General features: G+C 44.3%; 1 protein-coding gene and 1 long non-coding RNA gene across 7 annotated transcripts in view; one reads left to right on the top strand and one right to left on the bottom strand.

Moving 5' to 3' along the window:
• Plekha7 (pleckstrin homology domain containing A7) overlaps window positions 1–27772 on the bottom strand; it is a 200601-nt gene that overhangs the window by 141316 nt on the left and 31513 nt on the right. Inside the window, exon 1 of one of the 6 annotated variants that reach the window (XM_048360243.1) lies at window positions 13004–13578. The exons of 4 other annotated variants lie outside the window; for them this stretch is intronic. In XM_048360243.1, the coding sequence (XP_048216200.1) occupies window positions 13004–13053 (50 nt within the window). In that variant the 5' untranslated portion in view covers window positions 13054–13578. Of the gene's footprint in view, window positions 1–3165; window positions 3185–13003; window positions 13579–27772 lie in introns of those variants that run through there. One more of the 6 variants, XM_048360245.1, reaches the window with a different exon arrangement.
• Window positions 822–27507, top strand: LOC125361668. The gene is made up of 3 exons (XR_007212975.1): window positions 822–2068; window positions 4803–4806; window positions 27465–27507. It is a non-coding gene; the product is annotated as an uncharacterized LOC125361668 (long non-coding RNA).

The raw sequence follows: 27772 nt of genomic DNA on the forward strand, positions 1-27772 counted from the left end.
GGTTATATATCCAAAGGAAATGAAGTCAGTTTGTCAAAGACATCTGCACTCTGATGTTTATTGCAACATTATCACAATAGCCAAGCTGTAGAACCAACCTGAAATGTCCACCAGCAGATGAATGGATGAATAAAATATAGAACATGTACACGAAGGGATAATATTCAGTCATAAAGAGGGCGAAGCGCTGTCATTCATAACAATATGAAAACCTAAGTAAACCAGATACAGAAGCACAAATACTAAATGACTTCACCTGTGTGGGGAGTGTAAAAATTTGAACTCCTAGGAGAGTAGAGTGGTTGTTCCCAGAAGCTGGGGTAAAAAGTGGGGTAAAGACAGGCACCTGTAGCTCACGCCTATAATTGTAGCTGCTCAGGAGGCTGACATCTAAGGATCATGGCTTGAAGCCATCCCGGGCAGGAATGTCCCTGAGGCTCTTGTCTCCAATTAAACACCAGAAAAACCAGAAGGGGCTCTGTAGTTCAAAGTTGTAGAATGCTAGCTTTGAGCAAAAAAGCTTAGGGACAGCACCCAGGCCCTGAGTTCAAGCCTCCATGACTAACAAAGAAAAAAAAGTAGGGTAAAGAAGTTGGGGAGATTTTATACAGAATTTTAGTTCAAAAGGGGGATTTGGTTCAAGAGTGTAAGGTTTATTAAAGTAGGTAGCCAATAATGAAGAACGCCACATGGTATTCAGGCCGGAGAGAAAAGTTTATTCCCAAACTGCTGGCCTGTGGCTAAGATAATAATGCATGAGAGAAGGGCAACAATCCCCCCCCCAGCCCCCCCCCCCCCCCCCCCCCCCCCGCTTAGCCCAGCCTTGCCTTATCTAGGGCAGAGGCAGCGGGGTGTGGCCAGGTGAGGGAAGGTGACTGCCTGTAGGTATGCCAGTTGCCTAGGTAATGCAGGTACTGGGCAGAGACCTCAGGCAGGAGCATCTGCATGGAACCATCCCAGGGACCCACCTTACAAAGAATACACCCTAATGACTACAATTAATAACAAGATATTGTATGCTTGAGAATTGCCCAGAGAGTAGATTTTAAAGTGTCTTACCACAAAAAAAGTGAGACACTGTGTACGTCAAATGGCCTGCTTAGTCATACATCACACCATATTGTACAAAATACATACAATTTTCACTCGTCATTTAGAAAAGGATGCCTAAATCTATCATAATATCTTGCACTTCCTCACATTCCATGTCACCTCAGGGAGGTGAGAACAGAAGTAACAGTAGTAAAGAAGCGAGGAGAGAAGAGTGCCCCATCTTGCACACACACTAGCCTCTCCAGCAAGATCGTAGGACATAGAGAAGATTAAAAACCATAGAAATTTGAAGCAGAAGGCACTTTCTCAGCTAGGTGTGGTAGTAGCGCACACCAGTAATCCCAGGAGTCGGAAGGTGGTAGCAGTACGATCATGAATTGGAAGCAAGCCTGAGTTACATAGCCCATCTCAAAAAGAAAAAGAAATTCTTCACACCAAACATGTGCTTTACAGATACTGTGCCATGAGTTCTAGAATTCACACATACTGATCATTCCCTCTGCAACTCCCTCTATCCTCACCCCCACCCCCGCGCAGCCTGGCATCTCACTAAGTAGTCCTTCCCTTGCTCGCAGAAGCCTATCAATGCAGGAGAACTTCAGGACCTGCAGGTGGCAGGTTAATATGGATGCTACACTCAATCATTCATAGGGCATGATGTCACTGCTCAGAACAGCACCCCCCTTGTAATCAGAGTCTTCTGCCTATGACAGCCATGCAGCCACACAGACCCCTCGTTATTCCCATTGTCTGCCCACAGCAATTGCAGGAATAGCAAGGAGAATTAAGAATTGGATCGTGCCTTAAGACTCTAGCACAAGTGTCAAGACAGCAAACAAATAGATATAAATCACCAAAGTAAAACAAAGTGTAAGACACAGTAGCCAATGTTCTCCGAATATACAGACCTTGAGCCATAGAAATTCAGAGCAAGGGGAAAGGTCCTATAGGGAAAGGAAGAGTGGAGGGGAGGATAAGAAAGACTAGAAGAAAGGGCTGGGAATATGGCCTAGTGGTACCTGAAGCCCTAGGTTCGACTGCTCAGCACCACATATATAGAAAAAGCCAGCAGTGACATGGTGGCTTGAGTGGTAGAGTGCTAGCCTTGAGCAAAAAGAAGTCAGGGACAGTGCTCAGACCCCGAGTCCAAGCCCCAGGACTGGCAAAAAAAAAAAAAAAAGACTAGAACAATAAATGAAGACAAAGTTCTGAGAGACAGACTGGTCAATAAAGTCAAACTCCACACAGGATATGTTTGGACTTGGTGATTAAGAGGCCAAGCAGGGATCAGCAAACGGAGGATGAAAAGCAGACAGCAAATGGTTCCAGTGAGTGATAGGTGGGTGAAGGAAGGCAGAGGCAGGGGCCCACAGAGAAGGGGTGACAGTCAGTAGGAGAATCCAGAGTTGAGAACCACTCCCCAGCAGTTGAGGAAGGTTTTCACTTTTTGCTGGCAGACCTGTCTTTGCATCTGTGAAGAGAGAAAAGTGGGCATGGGCAAGACCAACATCTCAGGCAAAATTTCCGGTAAGGCACAGGCAGCAAAGAAATGGCAGAGAACCCACAGCAACAAAGTGGGGAGATACCCAATGCCAGGGGGTTTCAGAAGAGCTCCAGCTCTCCCTATCCAAAGCTGCCTCCTGCTATTCCAGGGAGCTGGAAACAAGGGGAACGCAGGGCTGTACATGTACACAAGCAGAGATGGGCCTGCTTTCCTTTCCTTTGGAAAGATCAGACACCCATCCCCAGCCTCATATCTATTCAGAGCCCTTCCTATCTCCAGGACAGTGCTTTCTTGTCAACCATGCATGGTACATTGTATACCTCATGGAGAATCCAGTGTGGGCAATCACCATAATGTAGACATCATTTGTTATATGCCTACCTCCTCTCAAAACTGTTGGCTTCCTAGAGCCAGGAAGTTGTCTTAGTTATATCCCCCAGTATCCTTTCATTATTTGAAATAGTATTTCCTGTTGCAGGCTACAAGCCAGGCACGATGCTAAGATTTCTACATTATCTCATTGAATCCTTCATAATTTCAGAGTCTATTATCATCTATATTGCAGAGTCCATTTGAAAATCAAAGCTGAGAAGCATTATGTTTCTCACCCACTGTCTCGCAGCTAGAAAGTGGGTACAGGATGGAACCCAGCGGGTTTGCTGTGCTATTCAGCCTCCTTCAGCGTGCATGGGGAAGGGTTCAATTTCTATTTGTTGAATGAACAGGAACAGCTGAGAATGCCCTGCAGCAGGCACATTATGTACCTAGGAGAGATGCTGCTAGGGTGATGAAGACAATAATAGTAATGGTGCAGTTTACCAAGCATTTATCATAAACTGGGCTTCTGGTTAAGATTTACCTGGATAGTCACACTGACTTTTTTTTTTTTTGGCCAGTCCTGGGGCTTAAACTCAGGGCCTGAACATCATCTTTGGCTTCTTTTTGCTCAAGGCTAGCACTCTACCACTTGAGCCACAGCACCCCTTCTGGCATTTTCTGTTTAGGTGGTGCTAAGGAATCGAACCCAGGGCCTCATGCATGTGAGGCAAGGACTCTACCACTAGGCCATATTCCCAGCCCTCCCCTCACCTCCCCCCACTCCCCGCCACTCCCTCTTTACTTTATGAGATAGACACTTTGAATAGCTGTCATACTGAAATGGAGGTCCAGAGATTACTAGTAATAGAACTCAGATCCAGTCAATCCATCTGAGACCTTGACTTTTAACTACTGAGTCATGGGTAATCTAGATAAGACTGCATAAAATAAAATTGCAAAAGTGAGTGGCAATACAAAATCAGATTAAATACAAAAGAAGATTAAAGATCTCTAGAGCCCAAGGTTGGGGAACCAGAACTCCAAGAAATTAGGGATGTCTAGAGCTTCATAGTAGAAGGCAGTGAGGTCTGAGCCTGTCAGGTCCAAGAAGAGGAGCCTCTGCTCAGGGGATCATCATGTGATCCCAGCACTGGGAGGGGCCTCTGCACAGGGGGACATCACGTGATCCCAGCACTGAGAGAAGCCTCTGCACAGGGGAACAGCTCATGATTCCTGCAGACAGATCATACAGGCCCACAGATGAGCCTTCAACTCTGAACTTCTTCACTGTTACCAATGAAGTGTCTTGTGTTGACTGATTAAATAAGAATAAATAAGTCTGAAGAAACTAAAAGTTCTAAGAAAGCTCCTTTGTGGACATGAGTAATTATAATGCACAAAAAGTCTTAACCTCCTAAGATTTCTATGCCCAAAACAAAAGAACCAATAAAAACAATTATGTACACTAACCCATTTCAAAGACTAAATAAGGTGAGATCAAATGGTTAAGAATCAGAGCTTCTCAGAACAGTAATAAACCTAAGAGCCAAGATCATACGCTTGATGTATAAGCATTCATTTTATGTTCTACATACTCTGTGTATGCATGTATGTGCACATGGAAGTGTGCATGCACATGTCCATGCACATGTTAGTTTGGGGGCTTGAACTGAGTACTAAGCACTGCCCTTAGCTTTTTTCCTCAAGGCTAATGTTCTACCACTTTAGCCACAACTTTACTTCTAACTTTGGCAGTTAACTGGAGGTAAGAGTCTCATGAAGTTTCCTGCCTTAGTAGCTTCTAGCTGGGATTACAAGCATGAGCCACCAGTACCTGGCTTTATACTTTATATACTTTTGCACTGTAAGAGACAGAAGAACCCACATTGACCAAGTTTACATCCCATGTTTACACTTTTATGCTTAGGTAAGTAGTAGTATATTTGAGTGTACAACTTAAGGTACCTGGTAAAAGTAAATTTACCTAGTTAGTTGAAGAGGATTATGTTTTCCTAGTTTGTAATTTTTATTTGCATGTTCAAATGTATGAAAATTCTGTCCCTTACTCTGCAGGAAAATACAGAGCATATTTACAGGGTGCTGATGTGTTTCTTACCCCTTCCCACTAGATAAGAAACTGGTGAGACAGGACTGAGGCAGACTGCATGAGATTTTGCAGGGTAATGATTTGGCTTTTATCATGATTAGTAAGTTGACTAACCAAACAAAAACTTCTATGAAGTTCACAATCTGGCCCATCAGACCTACCAGCTACAAGTCAGATGAGAAGTTCTGAGCTCCACTGGGCAAGAAGCCCAGATACAGAGGGAACATGGCAAGTTCAGAGGGATTTGTACAGTCTCTGACCTTACATTGTCTGTTAAATTATAATAAAATAATCATTAAATAAAAACACTGCCACACAGCAAAAAATTAAGGCAAAGAATAAAGAACTAATAATATAGAAGGCTGAAGTCAGATGAAAAGTTGCGGAACTCATCTATAAACTTCTCTGGCAAAAGTCAAAATAAGTAACTGAGAAGTTATATATTAATTGCATAACTTATCATTGTTTCATACTTCATTTTCTACATGCGCACTGTCCCTGGCTTCTTTTTGCTCCAGGCTAGCACTCTGCCACTTGAGCCACAGCACCCCTTCTGGCCATTTTCTGTATATGTGGTGCTGGGGAATCGAACCCAGGGCCTCATGTATATGAAGCAGGCACTCTTGCCACTAGGCCACATCCCCAGCCCCATCTTTTTCGTTTGATATAATTTCTATACATGTCTGCTTCCCTTAATTATCACACATATACATTTTTTCGTTTCCTCAAATATTTTCCATGTGTTGTATACAAATCACCACGCTAGGCACCCTACAAAAAGAAAATCTAAACTCCAAATGGCCAGTGGGGAACATAGGACAACAGGCTAACAGGAGAGACTTACTGAGTGAATGAATGAATAAATGAATGAATGGTTTTTCTTTGGAATACTCTTCTGCTATCCACCCGACGGCAACTATCTTTTTTGTGTGTGTCAGTCCTGGGGCTTTAGACTCAAGGCCTGAGCATTGTCCCTGGCTTCTTTTGCCACAGTGCCACTTCCAGCTTTTTCTGTTTATGTGGTACTGAGGAATCGAACCCAGGGCTTCAGGCATGCTAGGCAAGCACTCTACCACTAAGTCACATTCCTAGCTCCTCAGATGGCAACTTTCTACCTGTCCTTCAAGATGCAGTTCATGGGGCTGGGACATGGCCTAGTGGCAAGAGTGCCTGCCTCGGATACACGAGGCCCTAGGTTCGATTCCCCAGCACCACATATACAGAAAATGGCCAGAAGCGGCGCTGTGGCTCAGGTGGCGGAGTGCTAGCCTTGAGCGGGAAGAAGCCAGGGACAGTGCTCAGGCCCTGAGTCCAAGGCCCAGGACTGGCCAAAAAAAAAAAAAAAAAAAAAGATGCAGTTCATATGCTGCTTTCTATTGACTTTTCCTTTTTATCCATACCCTTTTCCACACTCCTAATCCCACTGTTCACAAACTTGGCCTTGCAGTTGTTCAGATAGCTTCTTGTCTCCACTGGGCCAGGGCCATCTTCAGACCATGACTTAATCTCTATTCCACAGCATCTGATCTGGCACAGAATCTGGCACCCAGAAGAGCTGCAGGTAGTGTTTAGTCAAGTTAGTCCATTGCTTTCAGTGTAACAGAAGAATATATATATATATATATATATATATTTTATATATATATACACACACAAATTTATATATATATATATATGTATATGTTTAAGCTCAGAATCAAGACTAAAAAACAAACCAAAAAATTGAGCCTATCTAATAAAATTAAGTCTACCTCATAATTGAGATAGACTGATTAGTTTGGGGAAGGCATAATTCAGACTGTGCCAAACATGAGCCTTCAATCCATACTGGAAGGACATTAATGACTACCCCCAGGAAGCTCAAGATGGGGAGGAGAAAAGAAGGGGTGAGAGTGGGAACTAAAGTACGGTTCCCACTGATAAAATTAAGGCACTCTTAGAAAAATCACACAATGGAATAAAAATGACTAGAGATGGTTAAAGAACCATCCACCTAGACAAAGGGAGTGGCCAGAGACCACCCATTCTGTGTGTGTGTGTGTGTGTTTGTGTGTTTACACCCAGTGATTAAGTTTATAGCAATAAAGATGTTATTGTCTTAGGGACCAGACAAACAGGACTATTCTATTCAATTGTCATCATGGATTATTAGCTAGACACATGTGTACAGTGCATGTACACACACGTGTTGAATGTTCAGTCTGCCAGGCAAGATGCCAGGCTGAGAGGGAAGTAACGACCAAGTATCTGCAACCCTGCAGAGGGCAGTAGTCGCCAAGGGTAAGTTAACTCCCATTAGGAATGTGGCATCCCTAACTCCCAAAAGGTAAAAAATGTCTTGATCAAAGTTACCCAGCAAAGACTGGACCCTAATTCAGCATTCCCCCAACTACTATTTCTGTGATTCCCCTCTACTGAGCTAAGGGAGCAGATGACCACTCCCAAACAATCCTAGGCTTACAATACCAAAGTAAGGTGAGGTGGCACTGTTTTAATTGCACCTACTCCAGATCTGACATGGAAAAAGGAAAACCCTGCCATCCTTGGATTCTGTGGGAGGCCTGAAGCCTTCTCCTGGCTGTGGTCCCAATCTCCAATCTGTCTACACAGTGCCTAGCAGCCAGCCTCCTCTGGCACTACTTCACTTGGGTGGGAGACAGGAAGCAGCTCTGGGAAGCCCCTCAATTCAATCTAAAGCAGTTTAACCAGTTTAAGCAAAACTTTTACTGCCCTGGAAAATTCAACAAAGACAGCTCAGACAACCCCGAGGTAAATTTAAGTACTACCTGGGTGTAAAGTAAGGTCTTATCACCTTCCTGGTTTTAGGCAGCATTAGTCACCTTTGCTAAGGAATTGTGTTGATGGAGGAGATAAGTTAAAAAGACAACAAAGAACCCAAAGGGCAGAAGCAAGAGTCCTCATTCAAAGGAGGGAGGCAAGAAGAGGACAAGGAGAGCAAGAAAGACAAATTACTTCACAACCACTTTACAAGAGGGATATTTAAGAACATGTAAGTGTGTCATTACTAATCTGAGGTACAAATAGACATCTGGAGATCAGACACATGTCTATAATTCCAGTTACTTGGTAGTCAGAGATCAGGAAGATCACGACTTTAGGCAATATCAGGCAAAACGATAGTAAGACCCTATCTCAACTAACAAGCTGGTATTGTGGCTGTGGCCTGTAATGCCAACTTCACAGGAGGCTGGAGGTAGATTCAAAGCTGGCCAGGCAAAAATGAAAGACCATATCCCCAAAATAACTAAAAGCAAAAGGGCTAGTATAGCTCAGGCGATAGAGTACCTGCATAGCAAGTGAGGCTGACACACACACACACACACACACACACACACACACACACACATTGGTGCAAACATTTAACATTTATTACTTATAAGCATTAAAAAACTGGAAAGCATTCTAGTGTGTAAAACAGGAAATGGCTAGTAAACTATGGTACATGCACCAGCTGCTAGCTCCATGATGGAGAAGAGCTAGGTTAGTTTAGACAGGCAGTTTAAACAGTAGAAGCAGGTCATGCAGCCATTAAAAATCATTTTTTGTGTATGATTCCATTTATATAGAATATCAAAAAATACATCTATACAGGTAGGAAGCAGATTGGCTGGTGAGAAGGTGAGAGAAATGAGAAATAAGGGGAAACTTTTATTTGGGGGAGGATGCAACCATTTTGGAATTAGATAGCAATAATTGTTGTACACACTACTACTGATGTGTTCAACTTTGAAAAGGAAAAGGATGATTTTGTATAACAGATTTTACCTCAATACATTATTTTAGTCATTTTTTTTTCATTTGTGCTGGTCTTGGGGTTTGTCTCTTAGGTTTTTTCACTTACGGCTAGTGCTCTGTCATTTGAGCCACAGTTCCACTTCTAGCTTTTGGTAGTTAGCTGGAGATGTCTTACAGACTTCCCTGCCTGGGCTGGCTTTGAACTCAGATCTCAGACTCCTGAGTAGCTAGAAATCATAGGCATGAGCCACCGGTGCCTGGCTTGTCAATTTTTTTAAATAAAAATGAACAAAAAATGGATGATTGTATTTGTACAATCAGAACTTGTAGTGAGGAATAGTGTGTGAGAGAGACAGAGAGAAAGCAGGCAGGCAATGTGGACAAGCAAATACACCACAGCCAGAAGCTTTCTCTGACTCTTCAGTCTTGTTTTTCCTCTATAGTTTGTATATTTTCTAAGTCAAACATGCTTAATTATGTAATAAGAAAAAGCAACAACTATTCTGTAAATGCAAAACAGACTTTAGAAGGTATAAGACTTCCATACTATTTTAAATGCCCAGAAAATAAATCCAGAAGGAAATGCACAGCTGAGTACTGTGGCTCAGGCCTGTACTCCTCACTGCTCAGAGGGCTGACACCTGCCATTATGGTTCAAAGACAGCAGCAAAGTCCTCAAGAATTTTATAATCAATTAGACAGCAAAAAGCCAGAAGTAGAGGTGTGGTTCAATGGTAGAGCTCTTAGAGCTTCAGCCTTGAATGAAAAAGCCAAGCAAGAACATAAGGCCTTGAGGCCAAGCCCAAGGACAACACACACCAAACACACACACACACACACACACACACACACACACACACACACACACACACAGAGAAGAAAATATACTAAGATATTAGCTAGTATTATCCTAGGGCAGTGGGATAATGGTTGACCTGTTTTTCTTGTTAATTCAATAATATATAGCAGCTGTAACTACAGAAAAAAAATACTAGAAATAAGAATAAAAGTAACATGGGCCTAGTGGCAAGAGTGCTTGTGTCGTATACATGAGGCCCTGGGTTCAATTCCTCAGCACCACATATACAGAAAATGGCCAGAAGTGGCGCTGTGGCTCAAGTGGCAGAGTGCTAGCCTTGAGAAAAAAAAAAAGAAGGGCTGGGGATATAGCCTAGTGGCAAGAGTGCCTGCCTCGGATACACGAGGCCCTAGGTTCGATTCCCCAGCACCACATATACAGAAAATGGCCAGAAGCGGCGCTGTGGCTCAAGTGGCAGAGTACTAGCCTTGAGCGGGAAGAAGCCAGGGACAGTGCTCAGGCCCTGAGTCCAAGGCCCAGGACTGGCCAAAAAAAAAAAAAAAGAAGCCAGGGACAGTGCTCAGGCCCTGAGTTCACGGCCTAGGACTGGCAAAAAAAGAAGAAGAAAAGTAACATGGCTGTTCTAATCCAGAAGCCAAGCAGTACTTGCTGCAAGAATGAAAGGTGGAGGCTGGGGCGTGAGGGCTCAAATTGTCCAAGCCAGGAAGTTCCTTGTCTTCACGCTTGCTAACTGTCCAGCAGCCTCCAGCCGTAGCCCCTTCTCAAGCTCTCAGCCTGACTTGCTCAGCACCAGCGTCTGCTTCATTTCCAGTGTCTCTCCAAACAATGGAAAGGGATGAATTATTAGTAAACATGACAACTGGATAGAAAATCCAAAGCCCATCATGTTTGTGCCAGATTATCTCAGAAATATGCAGAAAACATGTTTATAAATGTTTGCTAAAATTCAGAGTCAAGAAAAGTGCCTACCGCTGTGGCTCAAGTTAGCCTTGAGCAAAAAGAAGCCAGGGACAGTGCTCAGGCCCTCAGTCCAAAAGCCCCAGAACTGGCAAAAAAAAAAAAAAAAAAGTCAAAGAGGAGTATTGGGCTGGGAATATGGCCTAGTGGTAAAGTGCTTGCCTCGTACACATGAAGCCCTGGGTTCGATTCCTCAGCACAACATATATAGATGAAAGCCAGAAGTGGCGCTGTGGCTCAAGTGGTAGAGTGCTAGCCTTGAGTAAAAAGAAGCCAGGGACAATGCTCAGGCCCTGAGTCCACACCCCAGGACTGGCAACAAAAACAAAATTTATAAAACAAGAAAAGTGCCTGCATGCTTAGGTTATCTTTTTCTAGTCTCAGCATCCTATGAGGGTGAGGGTGGCTTGTAAGGGAGACCAGGAATAAAATGAGTTTGAAAAACAATCCCCTTAGGTAAGAACCTCAGGTCTGAAAACTCATGGTAGTCACAGACCAAAGTGAGAAACCTGAATTAGCTCTGTGAAACCACAGTAGTACTGGAACCACTTGGTTAGAAAGGCCCACTCAGTTGAAATCTAACCTGTTAATTGACGCCCCCGGAATGAAAACACTTCTTTATCAGTGTGAGGTTCCTGCTGGAGTTCTCCCACAAAACCTGCTCCTAGGTGGGGCTGAGGGCAAGTAGGAGCTGAGGGCTCATCTCCACAGTAATGGAAGACTATCTGGGTAGCACAGAGGGTCTGCCTTGTAGGTCAAGTCCGGGGCGGAGCCCACCTGATAGGTGGGTTTTCAGAGTTCAAACCTGCTGCCCCTGAAGGACCCACTGACAGACTAGGAGACAAGCAGATGAGTGGTAGGTCTCTCTCGGTCTCTCTCAATCTCTCTCTCCCTTTCTCTCTCTCTCTCTCTCTCTCTCTCTCTCTCACACACACACACACGCACACATACACACACACATTGGACTTGCCCACCTTAGCAAAACACTTCCTCATACCCCTCATACCCACATTCTCTCTCATGTCCTCCTGGGCTCCTTGCTGTGAGCCAGCCTCCCTCCTCTACCTTGGCCCTTTCACTCTTGGGGGCTGACACCCATTCCCTTTTAACCAAAATGTACAGTCTTTGTGCCCACAGCCAGGTCTCACCAGCTTCGGAGAAGCCTGTGCCTATCCCCATATGTCCATCAGGCACCAGGACAGGAGGTGCAGGCACTCTGGAGTCCAAGGTGGGCCAGGAAACAGACATAAGCTAAAAAGCCACCGAAGATCTAGATTCCAAATTCCCCATGTTGACTCCAACATTTCCCAAGATCTGAGTGCCAGGCGCTCATATGAGAATAAGTGAGGGTGAGTTGAGAAGCAGCTCTGGGCCTCTGGGGGTGGGGGTGGGGGCACATGAGGAGAGGAAAGTGGAGTGGGACCAACACTCCACACAGGCAGAAATTAACCCTGCAGGAGGCCACAGGATGAGACCCAGCACTACCCACAAGGAGTAGGTGCTAACTACAAACAGGGAAGGGGCAGGGTGCAGAGGAGAAAGAGGACCCACAGCTCAAGGTGATACTCCTGCTCAGCACAGAACAGGTGCTTAAATAATAAATAACAACAACAACTAGGTAACAGCTACACCCATTGCTGATTTCTCCCAGTGCCTCCGGGCAAGAACACTGCCATAGAGGAACTTCAACCCAACATCCAGCTGGGGGAATTGAGGCATCCAGGAGAGTGAGTGGGGGGGGCTGTCACACGGCAAAGAAGCAGCTCTTAAACCAGTTGCCTTCCAACTTCTTGAACCCAGACCTATCCTCCAACTTCCAGCTTCCTTTTACCTCAGTCCCCTCCTCCTGGTCTTTCCTCTGTCCTCATAAGGAACAGACTGGGCCAACAGCTGCCCCATCCCCCACCCCCTGCAAAGTCACTGCCCCTACTGCCTTCAGGCTCTCTGGTTAAAGAACTTAATTCTCTGAAACATTTCTCCAGCCGTACGTTTGAGAAAAATCATGTTATTCAATAGTTTCCCCAGTGAGGTCCCCAAACCATCCCCATCCCCAGCTCATTCCTTTGCCACTCACTCAGGATGACGCAGCTCTGGGAGAAAGGACAGCACCTGCAGAAGGTACCTCAGTTCCTTGAGTCCTCACCACCCCCCTGACGCCAGGCTCTGGAGGAACGTCTCAGAGAGGTAAGCACACCCGCTTCTCACACCTGTCCTAGTCCTCCCAGGCACTGAGCCTCCTTCAGCCTTCAACCAAGCAGCCCAGAGCTTAGCAGTTTACAGTTACGGGCTACAGGCAACCCGAGAAGTGGCCCAGAAAAAGAGGCCCTGCACCCCGGCACCCATCCCTGGCCACACCCGATGGGGGACTGGTGATTGTTTTTCTCCTGGGAGAGGAAGCTATTTCAGCCTTGGTCCTCAGGCCGGCCCAGGCATCATAGAGAAAGGCAGGATCCTCGCACAGCAGATTGTACTCACTTGTTCTACTCACCTGGAAGAGGGTGGAAAGGCCATGGGGTTTCCAGTCAGATGTCTCCACATCAAACTGGGATGGATTAGCTACTTAACCTGGCCAACTCATTCAACTTCTCTGAGCCTCACTTTTCTCTCCTATGCATTGGGAACAATAATCCCTTCTCATCGCTGCTGTGAGAGAAAAGGGGGAAACATCCATGGAAGGGGCTGGCATATAGCAGGTGCCTGAGCACTATGTCCTTAGTTAGCCTGACCAAAATGCATCAGGCAAAAGGCAGGACAAAAATCAGGCTGACACCACCCCCACTCCAAAGGGGAAGTAGCAGAGGGAAAGTAGGACAACTTTTATCCTAGCCTTCTTCCCAAACCAAAAGCAGTGGGAGGAGCAGACGACCTGAGTCCCTAGCACTGCCTCCCTCTCCCTCAGGTGAGAACATAGTCTAACACCTTTCTCACAAACAACCAATGTATATGGTGTAGCTAAATGTACAGGCCCTGAAGACAAATGGCTGGATACAAATCCCATCTTTACCTCAGGCTGGCTGCATAACCTGAGGAAAAGAAGTGCCCAGGAAAGGTACTTAGCCTAAGTTTCCAGACCTGACAGGGTTGTTGTGACATCATTTGTATAAAGACCCTTGGAGACCTATCCAGTGTATAGTAATGGCCTGATTACCTTTCAACTGAGATTATCATTATTTTTCCCATGTAACTCACTCCCTAAAACAACCTAAATCCTCTCCTTGAAACTCAAGATCTGCCTATGGGTCCAGACCTCTTGATGTGGCCCTTGGGTAGCCTTTCTAGAGCCTGTGTTTCTTTCGTATGCATGTGTATGTGCACATGTGTCAGTACTGGAGCTTAAATTCTGGGCCTCACACTTTCACTAATCTTACTTACTCAAGGGTGGTGCTCTATCATTTCAGCCACTCCTCTACTTTCAGCTCTTTAGTGGTTCATTGGAGATAGGAGTCTCGGATTTGTCTGTGCAAACTGCATCCAGCTTCAGTCCTCAGATCTCAGCCTCCTGTGTTGCTAGGATTACCAGTACCAGGCAGAACTTCTTTCTGAGAATCTCTCTGATCTTCTAGCTACCCAACACACAGGAGTAACAAGAAAAACAAAAATCATACTACCCAAGATAATGGGACCTGGCCACAGGTGCTTTAGGAACTGAGTGGGCAGTAGGGGTCTTCCAAGTTAAGGAGAAACAGTTGCATACTTTCTCTCCCTCCCCAGGACAATCAAAATGAATGAATCTTGACTCCATGAAAGAGGATAATAAGCCACTGTGATGCCTAGGAACAGCCACCTAGGCCTCTTTTGCAGTCAGGCTTCTCCCATTTGTGGCACAGATGGCCTCCTAGTCATTGCCCAGGGTCTACATGTCATGAGAAGACAAGGCCTTGTTCACACACAGTCCTCCTGGAGGGGACTTTCCCGCTTGGCTCATCTTGTACACCTCTGGTACTGTGATAGGAGTGTCAAAAATAGAAAACCATGAAAGCAAGCACCCAACTAAGCAGCCATGCTTCGTATTTTCCAGATTTCAGCATCTTTTATTTTTAGAGATAGGTGTTCTAATTTGGTGAGGAATCTGCAATTTCTTGTACCTTACTCAACTTAGGACTTTTTTGGGGGGGGGGCATGGTGGGGTAGAAATTAAATACAGCTTTTCTCATCCACACCTGGATTCTAAGCCTTAAATTTAACTCTAAAGAAACCTGTATGCCCTACTTCATGACTAGAGATACACCACTACCTGATTCGGAAAATCAGAGCCCTGACAATAGAGCACCAGATAGGTGTGTTCACAATCACAGTGGCTGGGCCACAGCACCAAGACTGCCATCAGCTGACTGGGGAAAGGAGACAAGAAGGGGAACAAATGGCCCTACTTTGTGGCCTAAATCTTGATGACCAGTTTCCCTGGGGGCCAGGAGAGTTGTTTGTGCAGCTAGTCAGAATGGCCAGGGTGTGGCCACAGGTGTCCCATTCTAACAGCCATGGTGCCTGGCAGAAGGTGCCCACAAGGATAAGGACAACTTGACATCAGATCAGTAGTTGTACCTCATTCAGGCAAAAGAATTATCTTCCTGTTGCTCTACCCCAGCTTCTTCTCATGATTCCCCATCCCAATACCTTCTTTTCCTCTCATTTTATGGTATTCACAGTGTTACACAACCCTCACCACTATCTATTTCTAAAACTTTTTCATTATCCCAGAGAAATATTGTAACTATTAGCAATAACTTCCCATTCCTCCCTCCTTTCAGCCTGTCGAAACCTCTAATCTTTCTGTTTCTATGACTATGTAACTTATGTACGTGGAATCATACAATATATGTCTCTTTGCAACTGGCTTATTTCATTTAGCATGTGTTCATGTAGATATCACACTTTGCTTATTATCTGTTGATAAATGGTTCTTTTCATATTTTGAATACTGTGAATATGCTGCAATCAACACCAGTGTACAGCTATCTATTTTGGCACTGCTCTCAACCCCTTTACGTATATACCTAGAAATGAATAGATAGCAGGATCATATGACAATTTTCTTTAGATTTTTTTTAAAGAACCATCAAACTGTTTAACAGCAGCTGCACTACTTTACACTCCCACCAGAGGGATATGAATTCACAAAACCTACTACACTAAACCCTCAGCACCTGAAAAGTCTCACTTTCTAGCTCATCTTTGGAGTTCTCACTCCTGGAGGAGAGATGTGGAGTACAGACAGGGAACTACCTGAAGAATTCACCCTAATCTAGATATAAGCCCAGAAAAAGAGCAGCTTAGAAAATAATAGCTCAGCTTTGGAATCAGAGATACTTGTGCTATCACTATGAACCTTTGTGGCAAAATAGTATATCGTGTGTGTGTGTGTGTGTGTGTGTGTTTTCAAATTATACAGTTTCAAGTTACCACCCCATGTACTCTACAAACACACACTAAGCAACCACAAGTGTCAGGTACCTTGAAGGAAGAATGCATTGAGTCAGGCTGAGTCCAGTCTGGTGAAACTCACTTCCTATGCCACACTGGGATCCACAAGCCTACTAGAGCCCAGGAAAAGTAGGCAAGGCCCACAGATATCTGGAGTTATTAGCCAGGGCTGAAGGGTAACTGAGACCTTAAGCTAGAAATGTCCTGACTGGGATCCAGGGCCTTTCACAAATGGTACCAATCTCCTAAAGTAACAAACAAAACTCAGAATCCGAGTGAAGTCTTTGTTTCAGTTCCCTTGAATTTTCCATTTAGTTTTTTTTTTAACCTTTTCTCTTTTCCAAAGCAAACGCTGTAGAAGGACTTTGACATCTCAGATATCAGAACAGAAACTCCACTCCCTGCTTTATTTCTTTAGCCAGCCCCACCCCTTCACTAAGCATTCTGGTCTGAGTACTGAAGCATCCACCTGCACCATAAAACCCCCTGTTCCTACCCACTGTGGGCTCCTTCCCTTGGGCTAGCTCTGAGAGGGAAGAGCTGCCCCAGCTACCCTTATAATCTCATGAAATGGCTTCACAGCATATCTACATATGGGTTCTGTATTAGATTACTTTTGAGGGGCAAGGAGCTGAGTACCAGGGCCTCCTGGAATGTAACCAATGAGGTAGAGTGGCTGAAACCTCCCTGTCAGCACAAACCCCTTGATTCCATCAGAAATATGTAAATTAAGACACATGTGCTCTGGATGTCCTATTTTATAAATTCCCCACCTTGTTTTTAAATTGGTCATTAAATTTCAGCTCAGCAATTCACTAGGTACATTATTAACTGACAAATACTTTTGTGGCTTTCCTGGTTAAAGTTTAGAAAAGAACATTCTCATTAAAATATAATTTCTCAAGCAACCCACAAGAACAGCCCAGGAAGTGTTCCATTGGGGCACCCTCAATTATCCTCCCATTCCTAGGTGACTCTGGGTTTTTCCCAGACTTGCTTCTATAGCAGAGCAAAGCACAAATCTGGGTGATTCAACATAAATGAGCTCAATAACTAAGATCTAGACTGCTAGTCAACATGAGTCTCTCTATGCCAGGCAGGGAAAGAAAGGTGAAAGGAGATAACAGTTCTGCTCAATGCCATAGGCCCACTATTCCTGGGATCAAATCCCAGAAATGGACGTGTCACCTCCTGTCAAAGAGTCCTGGACCAGCTGAGAATGTGGCTTAATGGTAGAGTGCTTACCTAGCATGCATGAAGCCCTAGGTTCCATTCCTCAGCACCACATAAACAGAAAAAGCAGGAAGTGGCACTGTGGCTCAAGTGGTAGAGCGCTAGCCTTGAGCAAAAGCAGCTCAGGGACAGACAGTGCCCAGGCCCTGAGTTCAAGCCCCAGGACTGGCAAAAAGGAAGAAAGGAAGAAAGGAAGAAAGGAAGGAAGGAAGGAAGGAAGGAAGGAAGAAAGGGAGGGAGGGAGGAAGGGAGGGAGGGAGGGAGGGAGGAGGGAGGAAGGAAGGAAGGAAGGAAGGAAGGAAGGAAGGAAGGAAGGAAGGAAGGAAGGAAGGAGGGGAGGGAGGAAGGGAGAGAGAGAAATTCCTGGACCCCATAGGGCCCTAATCCCAACAGCCTATGACCTATAACCTCTCTCTGCCTGAGATCCAGCACTTTCTTCTCCAACACATAGTTTTTTTTTTCCAAAACAAGTCCCTGCAGTGGACAGAAACTAGAGCTGCAGAGTCCAGCGGAACTCCAAGAAGCACTCCTACTAGGATGATTTCAGACCTCAATTGACACCTAGACATATCAGCCTCATGCCTCATTCCCACACATAGAGCCAAGCTCAGCATGAGATCCTACGTCCTTCCTTGGATCCACTGTCTAAGAAAAAGGGACCATTCAAAGACAAGGAAGTCATTCCTTACTTAAACGCCACCATTCTCTTGGGATGGAATAGGGCTTTGGGGTACACATAGGAAAGAAGAAATGAGGCCTTTCGAGAAGAAAGGGAGCAGGGGAAACAGACTGAATCCAAGCCAGATCTAAAACCCCCAACCAGAACCTGGAATAGGCAGAGAGAACAGAGAGCTCTTGGGTTCTACTCAAGGATCTAGGGTTTACATCTGTGTGTCAAAAATAATGGGCTTCTAAAATATCAAGGAGTCTGGCAAACCCATCTTAAAGTGCGGTGGCCTCATATACCCTAACACAGGTCAGCGGAAACATTATCTCTCTCTCCTTCCAGACAACCACAGGAGAAACTGCTCCCCAACTCAAACTTTGATCCAGAGACACACAATACATATGAAGCTCTGTCAGACCCACTGGGCTGCACAGAAAACGCTGCTCTCCAACTCCATTCCTGTCCAAGTCCCCATTCAAGCTGGTGTCTAGAACAGACCTCTTGGCCATCATCTTCAGACTCATAACCTTCCAGAGCAAGGCTCTTCTCGCTGCCCTTTGCCCTGCAGGAGTCCTTCAGATGCTTCTGTTCAACTGTTGCAGCCAGGCCACGGAGGGTGGTTTGCCCTGTGCTGCATCAGACTCATGCAACATACTGCCACCAGTGCCTTTTCACCCACTCTGAATGGCTGCTTTGTGTTTTTTGCTTACAAAGGAAGAAAACTGTTTTTGCAGTGGAATAACAAGAGTTTGGAGTCTTTCATAGAGTAATGAAGGCCAAAAGCTACTAGGCACACACATATCCTTCTGCACCATGAGTGCCAGCAGGCACTCACTGGCAGGATAGACATCCAATCTCATGGCTCATAGATACTTCCAATTCCTTCCTTGATATCTACAGCCTTCTCAGGAACACATAGTGTCTGACAGCCCATGGAAATGAGTCTACTACTGCTTTTTCTAATATCTCTCATGCATCCCCATACACCAGGAAGTTTTTGGAAGTATCTGGGGCCTTGGGAGAAAAGCAGACTACCAGCCAGGTATGATGGCATACACCTGTAATCATAACCCTTGAGGCCAACCTGGGATACATAGAAAGGAAAGAAAGAGGAGGATACATTGCTTGTGAAGCTGACCTCATAGGCCATGGAAAGAAAACTGTAAAAGTTTTGGGGGTGGACAATAAGAGTCTGGAGAAGATCCTGGCTCTTTTGATGCAGCTAACTGCATCATAGCTATCTCACTCTCTGACCTCCATCTCCATCCCCTCAATGTCACTTTCATCCCATCATATGACTGCAGAATGCACTGAAGTAGGTGAGGGTAGCAGAGAGCAAATGACAGAATTGGTGCTAAAATCATGTCAACAGTCTGATTCTCTTTACCCAGGACAGCCATGTGAGATCTAACAGAGATAAAGGTTAATCTCATAGCAAAAGAAAATAAGAGGGGAGAGACAGGAGGAGTGAAGCACTAGGTACAGTTTTTTTGTGGTTTTTTTTTTTTTTTGTTTTTTTTTTTGCCAGTTCTGGGCCTTGGACTCAGGGCCTGAGCACTGTTCCTGGCTTCTTTTTGTTCAAGGCTAGCACTCTGCCACTTGAGCCACAGAGCCACTTCTGGCCTTTTCTGTATATGTGGTGCTGGGGAATTGAACCCAGGGCTTCATGTATACAAGGCAAGCACTCTTGCCACTAGGCCATATTCCCAGCCCACATAGGTACAGTTATATATTAATAGGAACATGTTTTGATTTAGATTTATTAAAGGAAATTTAATACTACCAGGAATGGGAGCATGTGTCTGTAGTCCCCAGTACTTAGGGAGCTGAGAGAAGAGGAGCACTTAGGCCTGAAGTTTAAAGCCAGCCTGAGCAACATAAACAAACCCCATCTCAATTAATAATAACAACAATAATAATGTAAAAGAGATGGCGACCAGTTACAACCTGACACTCTGTGTTCAATTCTGACAATAAGATATGCATCCCCTTGGGGAGGGAGCCACACTCCTCTCTCATCAGCCACCATGCCCCAACCCATGGGATCATGAGCCAAACAGGCCAAGTAAAATCTAAGAAGTGATGTACAAATCCTCAAAGAGTGAACAGTACATTTTCTTGGCATGAGGTTAGCAGAATTGGAAGATGTGAGAGAGCAGCACCTTCAAAGTATCCTGAGCACTAGGGCCCAGCAGTACCAGGGTCAGGTCTGAACTCTCCTTGTAGTTCCCAGTTAAAGAGGTCACTATATCTCCTCCTCTGTTGAAGCCAGTTTGACTCAAGTTTCTGTCACTTCCAACCAGAAGAGCTGACTAAAATACACACTTAAAGAGGACTACTAATCAAAAGAAATATGACAAGTGCTGCTGAACATAGCACTGAACTAAAAGCCATGATTTTCAGGATTTAACTCAGAAAATGGAACATGCCAGAGGGCCAGAGGGAGAAAACTTGTTCTTCGCTAGAGTGAAGGTCCAAAATATGAGAGGAGCTACAAAGGGCGGTGGGGGGGGGGTCCTAGTAATTTTGAATAATACAATGAGACTGATTCATTTGAACACAGGTCATATTCTGTACCCTCAGACACACTGAATTATAGCAACTCTCTTTCCCATTCCAAAGTAATTTTTTAGTTTTACAAATGGCAACTTCTATGAGCTTCCAAACCTGGGCAGCAGGTGTATCTCTCCTACCAGCTCCGTGATGTTACTTTAAGGACCAAAAGAGAAAATGGAAATGGAAATATAACATTGATGTTTATATCCTAGGAACATCTCAGTATTCTCAGAAAACTGCTAGAAATATTCACAAAGATGGTATCATTCATAGTATTAAAAAAGTGGAAATAATCTAATTCCAGCAACTAAGGACCAACAATAAAAACTAGTCACGATTAATGATACTAGAAAATATTTGCAGTGGACTGAAGAAGCAAGAATCAAAACTATATGTACATGATCCCAAGTTTGTAAAGCCTATTTTTGCAATAAGAGAAGGCAGGAAGTAAAAAACCAAAATGATAATAGTGATTATGCCTACAGAATTAAGAAATGTATCTTTTTCCTTGGGCTTTTATCTGTTTTTCTTTTGTGCAATTATTTATTCCCTTAAATCAGTAAAAAGTAACATATGCCTTAGAGTGTTTTGCTGAGTATGCAAAAAAAAAAGCAGGTGTTGACCCAGGTGTGGGTAGCTCATGCCTATAATCACAGCTACTCAGGAGCCTATGATCTGAGAATTGTGGTTCAAAGCCAGCCCAAGCAGGAAGTAGCACTGTGAGTCAGAGTAGTAGAGCCTTGAGCAAAATATCTCAGGGACAATGCCTAGGCCATGAGTTCAAGTCTCACAACTGACAAAAACAAAACAAAACAAGCAACAGGCAGGTGTCAAACAGGTCTCCCAGATTCATCTGCCATTTCTGATTTGAACACAGAAATTGGTCCTTAACTACAACTAGAGATGTTTTTATTTTTACTAGAAACAAATGAGTGTGAGTATGAGAACAAGATACAAAATTCTGTATGATCTTGAGACATGTCAGTTTTCTCCCTGTAAATTGAGGTAATCACATCACTTTGCTATAGGCATGGATTTAAACATTCACTGGAGTCTTTGAAAATGCAATAGTTTTCTTTTATCTACTAAAACAGAGGGAATATCTTTCCATGTCCTTAGTTAATATTTCACAGCAGTATTTGTAATAGATGAATAGCAATCCCCTGTATGGAAGTATCATAACTAATTTAACCAATGATTTTAACCAAAGATTTTTTTTGGTTTGGTGTAGTTTGGTTTTTGAAATAGAAATATTTAATATCCTCATCAACCTTGCTTAGACAAGTTCAAAGCACTGATTATAAAAAAGACTTAGCAAATACAAGTGATTGTTATGATCAAAACTATTAGTATAGCTGGGCGCCAGTGGCCCACGCCTATAATCCTAACTACTCAGGAGGCTGAAACTCTTATCTCCAATTAAACACCAGAAAACCAGAAGTGGCACTGTGGTTTAAGTGGCAAAGCACCAGCCTTGAGCTGAAGAGTTCAGGGACAGTACCCTGGCCCAGAGTTCAAGCCCCACAATTGACCAACAAAACAAAAAAACTATTAGTACTATTGCCATACAGGTCACTGTGAAATGGTTGAGTATTTTAGGCTTTTGAAAATGTTTCCTCATCTACAGCCATACCACCCTGAACACCCCCGATCTCATCTGAAAATGTTTCCTGAGAACCCAAGAAAGATGTCAGGGCTAGACAAATTTGAAACAACATCAGACTAAAAAGGCAAAGGTAGGCATATTTAAAAATCCTTCTTCCTTATTTTTCTCCAAACATTTTGAAGAATGGGCATATTGCTGGAACACACAGCAAGATTTTTATAAATGCCCCAAAGGGCAGAAACCTTCTTCATCAGTACTCATATACATTTTGTGATGACATAAAGGTTTCCTGCAATGAAATAAATCACTGAGGCCTCAAGCAAGTCCAGGAGCCTTCCTATATAGCCTTGATATAGAAAGAAAGTAAACTATATAGAAAGAAAGTAAACTACTTGGTGAGCTCAAGGCCAGGCTGGGCTGCAAAATGGGACCCTATCTCAAACAAAACAAAACAAAAATATTAGCAGTTAAAGGCCCAACTTTGCCACCTTTAAAGCTTCCAGCCAAAATCCTACCTTTTCAGCTAGTGAAGTCTACGGGTTACCATTCTAAGACTTATTTCATTCAAGGTTTACCAAAGCTGCCTGTGGGTCAGTTGATTCCAACCAGGCAAGAGTGGTGCACACAAGCCGTTCTCCAGTCACTAATGGCTCAGCCCTTGTCAGGCATAATAAGTACTCACCAGTGGACTTAAGGCTACAGCCACAAGGAGGTATTCAGCCAGAGCTCCAAGACTCAGAAAGAAACCTTTAGAATTTCTTAGGGTACCTAGATTTCTGAAGTAGCACTGTTTTGGTATCCACCACTTGGGGCTTCAGAAATAATTCTGAGGGGTAAGCTATTAAACTTGGAAGATTGGTGAAAATTTGAGGTCAGCCAAAGTTGCTTTGACCCTCCCTAATTTTTGGAGCTTCAAGCATGTTCCTCTGGCTGGTTTAGTTTGAAATATCTTCCATCTTCCATTTCTAATCATCCACCTTCCTCCTTTTCTCTTCCACTCGTCTCCTTCCCAAGGGTAACAACTGGTCAGGCAAGGTTAGCTTGGTTACAGAGCAAAGTCAAAGTGGTGTGGGGCAGGAGTGCTGGGAAGCAGACTTCTAGAATGTCTTTTACATCTTGAAGGAATTTCCAACTTCTATGAGGCCTGCTTCAATCACCTTGAAGTTGAGGTTGGGCTATATATCTAAAACCCTCTCCTCTGTAGGCAAACTTGTGGGTCCTAAAACTTCTTCTATAAGGTCCCATCTTGGGGCTGGGGATATGGCCTAGTGGCAAGAGTGCTTGCTTCATATACATGAGGCCCTGGGTTCGATTCCCCTGCACCACATATACAGAAAATGGCCAGAAGGGGCGCTGTGGCTCAAGTGGCAGAGTGCTAGCCTTGAGCAAAAAGAAGCCAGGGACAGTGCTCAGGCCCTGAGTCCAAGCCCAGGACTGGCCAAAAAAAAAAAAAATCCCATCTTATCAAGAAAATATTCTTGGAAGAGGCGCTATGGCTCAAGTGGTAGAGAGCTAGCCTTGAGCTGAAGAGCTCAGGGACAGCACCCAGGCCCAGAGTTCAAACCCCAAAACCAAAAAAGAAAGAAAAAAAGAAAAGAAAAAGAAAGAAAGAAAAATATTCTTGGAGCAGATCAGATGTCTTTCCCATCACTTCCTTTTCCTCTCACATGACATTTATTTTCAAAGTCATGAGATATGAGAAAATCATATCTGTCTTTTTCACCACTGTATAGCTCAAGTGTCAAGATAGACAATATTCACTGGATGAGTGCTCATGCACACATGCGTGCACGCACACACACACAGAACAAGTATTCTTTTGTTGCTGGTGGTGGTCATGGAGCTTGAACTCTGGGCCTGGGCGCTGTCCCTGAGCTCTTCAGCTCAAGGCTAGCGCTCTACCACTTGAGCCACAGTGCCACTTCCAGTTTTCTGGTGGTTAATTGGAGATAAGTCTCATGGACTTTTCTGCCCAGACTGGCTTTGAACAGCAATCCTCAGATCTCAACCTCCTGAGTAGCTAGGATTACAGTGTGAGCCACCGGTGCCCAGCTAGAACAAGTATTCTTTATGCTGAGCATCTATCAGTGTGCCATTACACACAGCTGTTTGTGCCCTTCTACTGTCAGGACTACCACATCATCAAGTCAAGCCCAAAGACCCTACCAAGACTACCTCAGCTGGGTGCCCTGAACTCAGTGGACTTGAGGTAAAACTTCCCTTTCCCTCTATGCCACCTTCCCTTCCCACTTCTCACCATAAGAATATGTAAATACCCTAGGAAGGTAAGGGAACCTTCTGCCCTCTCCATCGCCTACTCTACATTCCATACCTGGCATATACCATAAAACTTTCCAGCTCTATTCAAAAGCAGCAGCTCACCATCAACCAGCGGATCAAGTAAACTCCTTGATCCATTGTCTATGGCCTCCCAAACTGCCTGGCATTTCTCACTTTCAAGAACCCACACTCTGTATCTTCACAACACTGCCCACACCCCTCCCATCTCCATGAGGCCTCCTTCTCAGCCCACCTTAGGTACAACTAGCTGTGTGCCTTCTCTACCATGGTTTTTCAGTCCCATATTTGTCCTTTCTCTGGCAGTTTATCTCTCCAAGAGTGAATGACTTCAACCAGATAACTGAAGAGCAAAAGACAAGAGCATCCTGGCCCCTTCTCTCATCTCCTCAGCATTCAGCCTCATATTATAAATACATATGAAAGAAATCTGGCCATGCTGCCTGTAATCCTAGCTACTCAGGAAGCTGAGGTCTGAAGACTGCAGTTTGAAGCCAGTCCAAGCAGGAGTCTGAAAGACACTTATCTCTAATTAACCACCAAAAAGCCAGAAGTAGAGCTGTGGCTCAATAGGTAAGGTGCTAGCTAGCCTTGAGAGAGAGAAAAAACAAACAAACCCACAGGGACAGTGTTCAGGCCCTGAGTTCAAGTTCTAGGACCAGCAAGGAGAGAAAGTGAAGAGAGGGGTGAGGGAGGGGAGGGAAGGAACAGAACAGAGAACAAAGGGAAAGATCTGTTTAAATCTTACCTCCTGCCCACCACTCCAAAACCAAGCCCTCTGGACAACAGTGCCCACTGGCCTGAACCACGGGCTCAGCTCTTACTCTAGAGTGACTTGAGAGTACAGCTAGCCTGTGGGCAAATCCTGGCCCTACTGATTCTTCAGGCATGCTGAGCCTTGATGTGCTTGTCCATAAAATGAAACAAAGTATTTTCTCTACCTTCTGCCTGCTGTGGAAATGAATCAAGATAAATTAAGGTGCCCAGCATTCAGGAGACAGAGGTAAAGCACTTCTCTCTCCCTTTGCCACCCCATCGTTTTTGTGGTGCACAAAAATGGGGAACCCGCTGGGCAGCAGGCACACCTCATCCCCAGCCTCCAGTTGGCTCCCTAAGGCAAAGGAAACAAAGCCGGAATTTACTCCTGCTTCCCTAGCTAGGAGGTCTCTGGAAGAGGTCTTTGTTAACATTGCAGTAGTTTAAAAGCCTCTTTATGGGCCAGACACACTGTTTCTGTTTGTAAGAGGGAGGGAAGATCAGCCTAAGGCTTAATATCACCTAATGCTGATAACAGGCCTTTTGTTCGCTTCCCTCAATTAAATTCTGCATAATTAGCAGCCACCTACAACTAAGCTTGTGTGAAACAAGGGAAACAGGTCTGGGGCACTTTCCTTATGCATAGAGACCAGACACAAAGACCAGACACAAAACAGGTATCAATCAACATAAGGCAGAAAGTCACACAAGAAAGAGCGCTGTTGCAGGCCAGAGAGAGCCTAAGCTAAGTTTTAGAATCACAGAATGAGAGCGAAGAGGTAGTGGTTTAAGTGCTGCATGTATCATTTCCCACTCTTCCATTTGACCTATGTGTGTGTGTGTGCAGATAGACAGATAGACAGACAGATAGATACACACACCTTGCTGTGTTCAGAAAACATGTCTGCAGCATCATTTCAAGGTTTCAATGTCTCCATGATTTAGTTAGCCAATTCATAACAGATGGCCAGTGGAGTTGTCAGTAAATTTTTAGTATTACAAGAATACTAAGAACATTCTTTGGCAGTTTGTCACTATCCCATACCTATTTGTATCCTAAGTAAACCCTGCCACAAAGGGTGTCATTGTTGGCTGTATTAAGAGAGGTACAGTGGTTGAAGTAGAAGAAAATATATTAAACTAAGTAGGAAGATAAAGAAAAGATAGTTACTTGAGAAATCTCTGAAGCAACTGTATTTTGTTAGCCATTACAAAAGAAGATTTGAAGGTGGGCTTGGTGTTTCATACTTGTAATGCTCAGGAGGCAAAGGTATGAGAACTGAGAGTTCAAGGCCAGCCTAGGAAAAGGGATTAAGATCCTATCATCTCAGGCCAGGCACTGGTGGCTCAAACCTATAATCTTAGCTACTCAGGAGGCTGAGATCTAAGGACTGCAGTTTGAAGCCAGCTTGGGCAAGAAAGTCTATGAGACTCTTATCGCCAATAAACTGCTCAGAAAAAGCTGCAAGTGGTGCTGTGGCTCAAGTGGTAGAGTGCTAGTCTGGAGCACAAAGAGGTTCAGCACCTAGGCCCTGAGTTCAAGCTTCAGGACCAGCAGAAAAAAGAAAAGAAAACCACCTTATTTCAGTGTTAAGTCTAGAAAGGGAGTTACTCTAAACAGAAAGTGGTCATCAAGCCTCTGGGAAGAATTGCAATCTCAAGAGCAGTTCACATATGGTAAACGCTCAAAGTAAGCTAGATAGTCCATGAGAAGCAAGCCTGTGGGACATGTGCTACTATCAGGACTTAACTAGGGTCACACAGTGTAGAGTGGAACAGGACACAAAAATCTGAAAGTCTGAGTCCACTGGAGATGGTAGTTAGGGAACTCAAACTTTCAAACATTCCCTTGACCCGAGGCCCGCAGTCACCATGTACCAGGCAATCCTGCAAGACTCAGCATGCATAAAGGAATGGAAGATGCTATTTTTTTGAGATATGCATTGTATTTGGTGGGGGGGGGGGGAATTAATGGAAGAGAACAGATAGGTAATAAGTGATGAGTGTCCTATATTAGTCTTGTCTCAGGACTTAATCTAACTAGCAGAGGTAAACCAAGTACTTTGCGCAGAATTGGCTTCTAATAAGAACAAATTCTTTTCTGCTTGTGCCAAGCAGTCAATAGGGACTCACTGAGGCTTTCTAAGCCAGGAAAGGACTAAATTAAATTTGCATTTGGAAGGCTGCAGAAAACTGGAAGGATGAAGTAAGAGGACCATGAGTTGGAGGCCACTCAGTATTACAGAGTGAGTTGGAGGCCAACCTGAGCTATACATCAAAATCTTACCTTAAAAAAAAAAAATAGCACTGCTCTTCTTGCAGTTTCCAATGCTTAGTTAGATGCAGCCCTTGCAACTCAGAACATGATCAAGATCAGGACATAAGGGGCTGGGAATATGGCCTACTGGCAAGAGTGCTTGCCTCATATACATAAAGCCCTGGGTTCGATTCCTCAGCACCACATATATAGAAAACGGCCAGAAGTGGTGCTGTGGCTCAAGCGGCAGAGTGCTAGCATTGAGCAAAGGGAAGCCAGGGACAGTGCTCAGGCCCTGAGTCCAAGGCCCAGACTGGCAAAAAAAAAAGATCAGGACATAATATTAAAGCAACACAATGTAATGATAAATATACTTGTTGGGTTTACTATATATCAGGTATTATTTTTAGCACTTCATGTGAAATTCATTTAACCTTCATGATGATCCATACGTTAGGCGATA

Source organism: Perognathus longimembris, chromosome 13 (assembly GCF_023159225.1).
Source record: "Perognathus longimembris pacificus isolate PPM17 chromosome 13, ASM2315922v1, whole genome shotgun sequence".
NCBI classification, from domain to species: domain Eukaryota; kingdom Metazoa; phylum Chordata; class Mammalia; order Rodentia; family Heteromyidae; genus Perognathus; species Perognathus longimembris.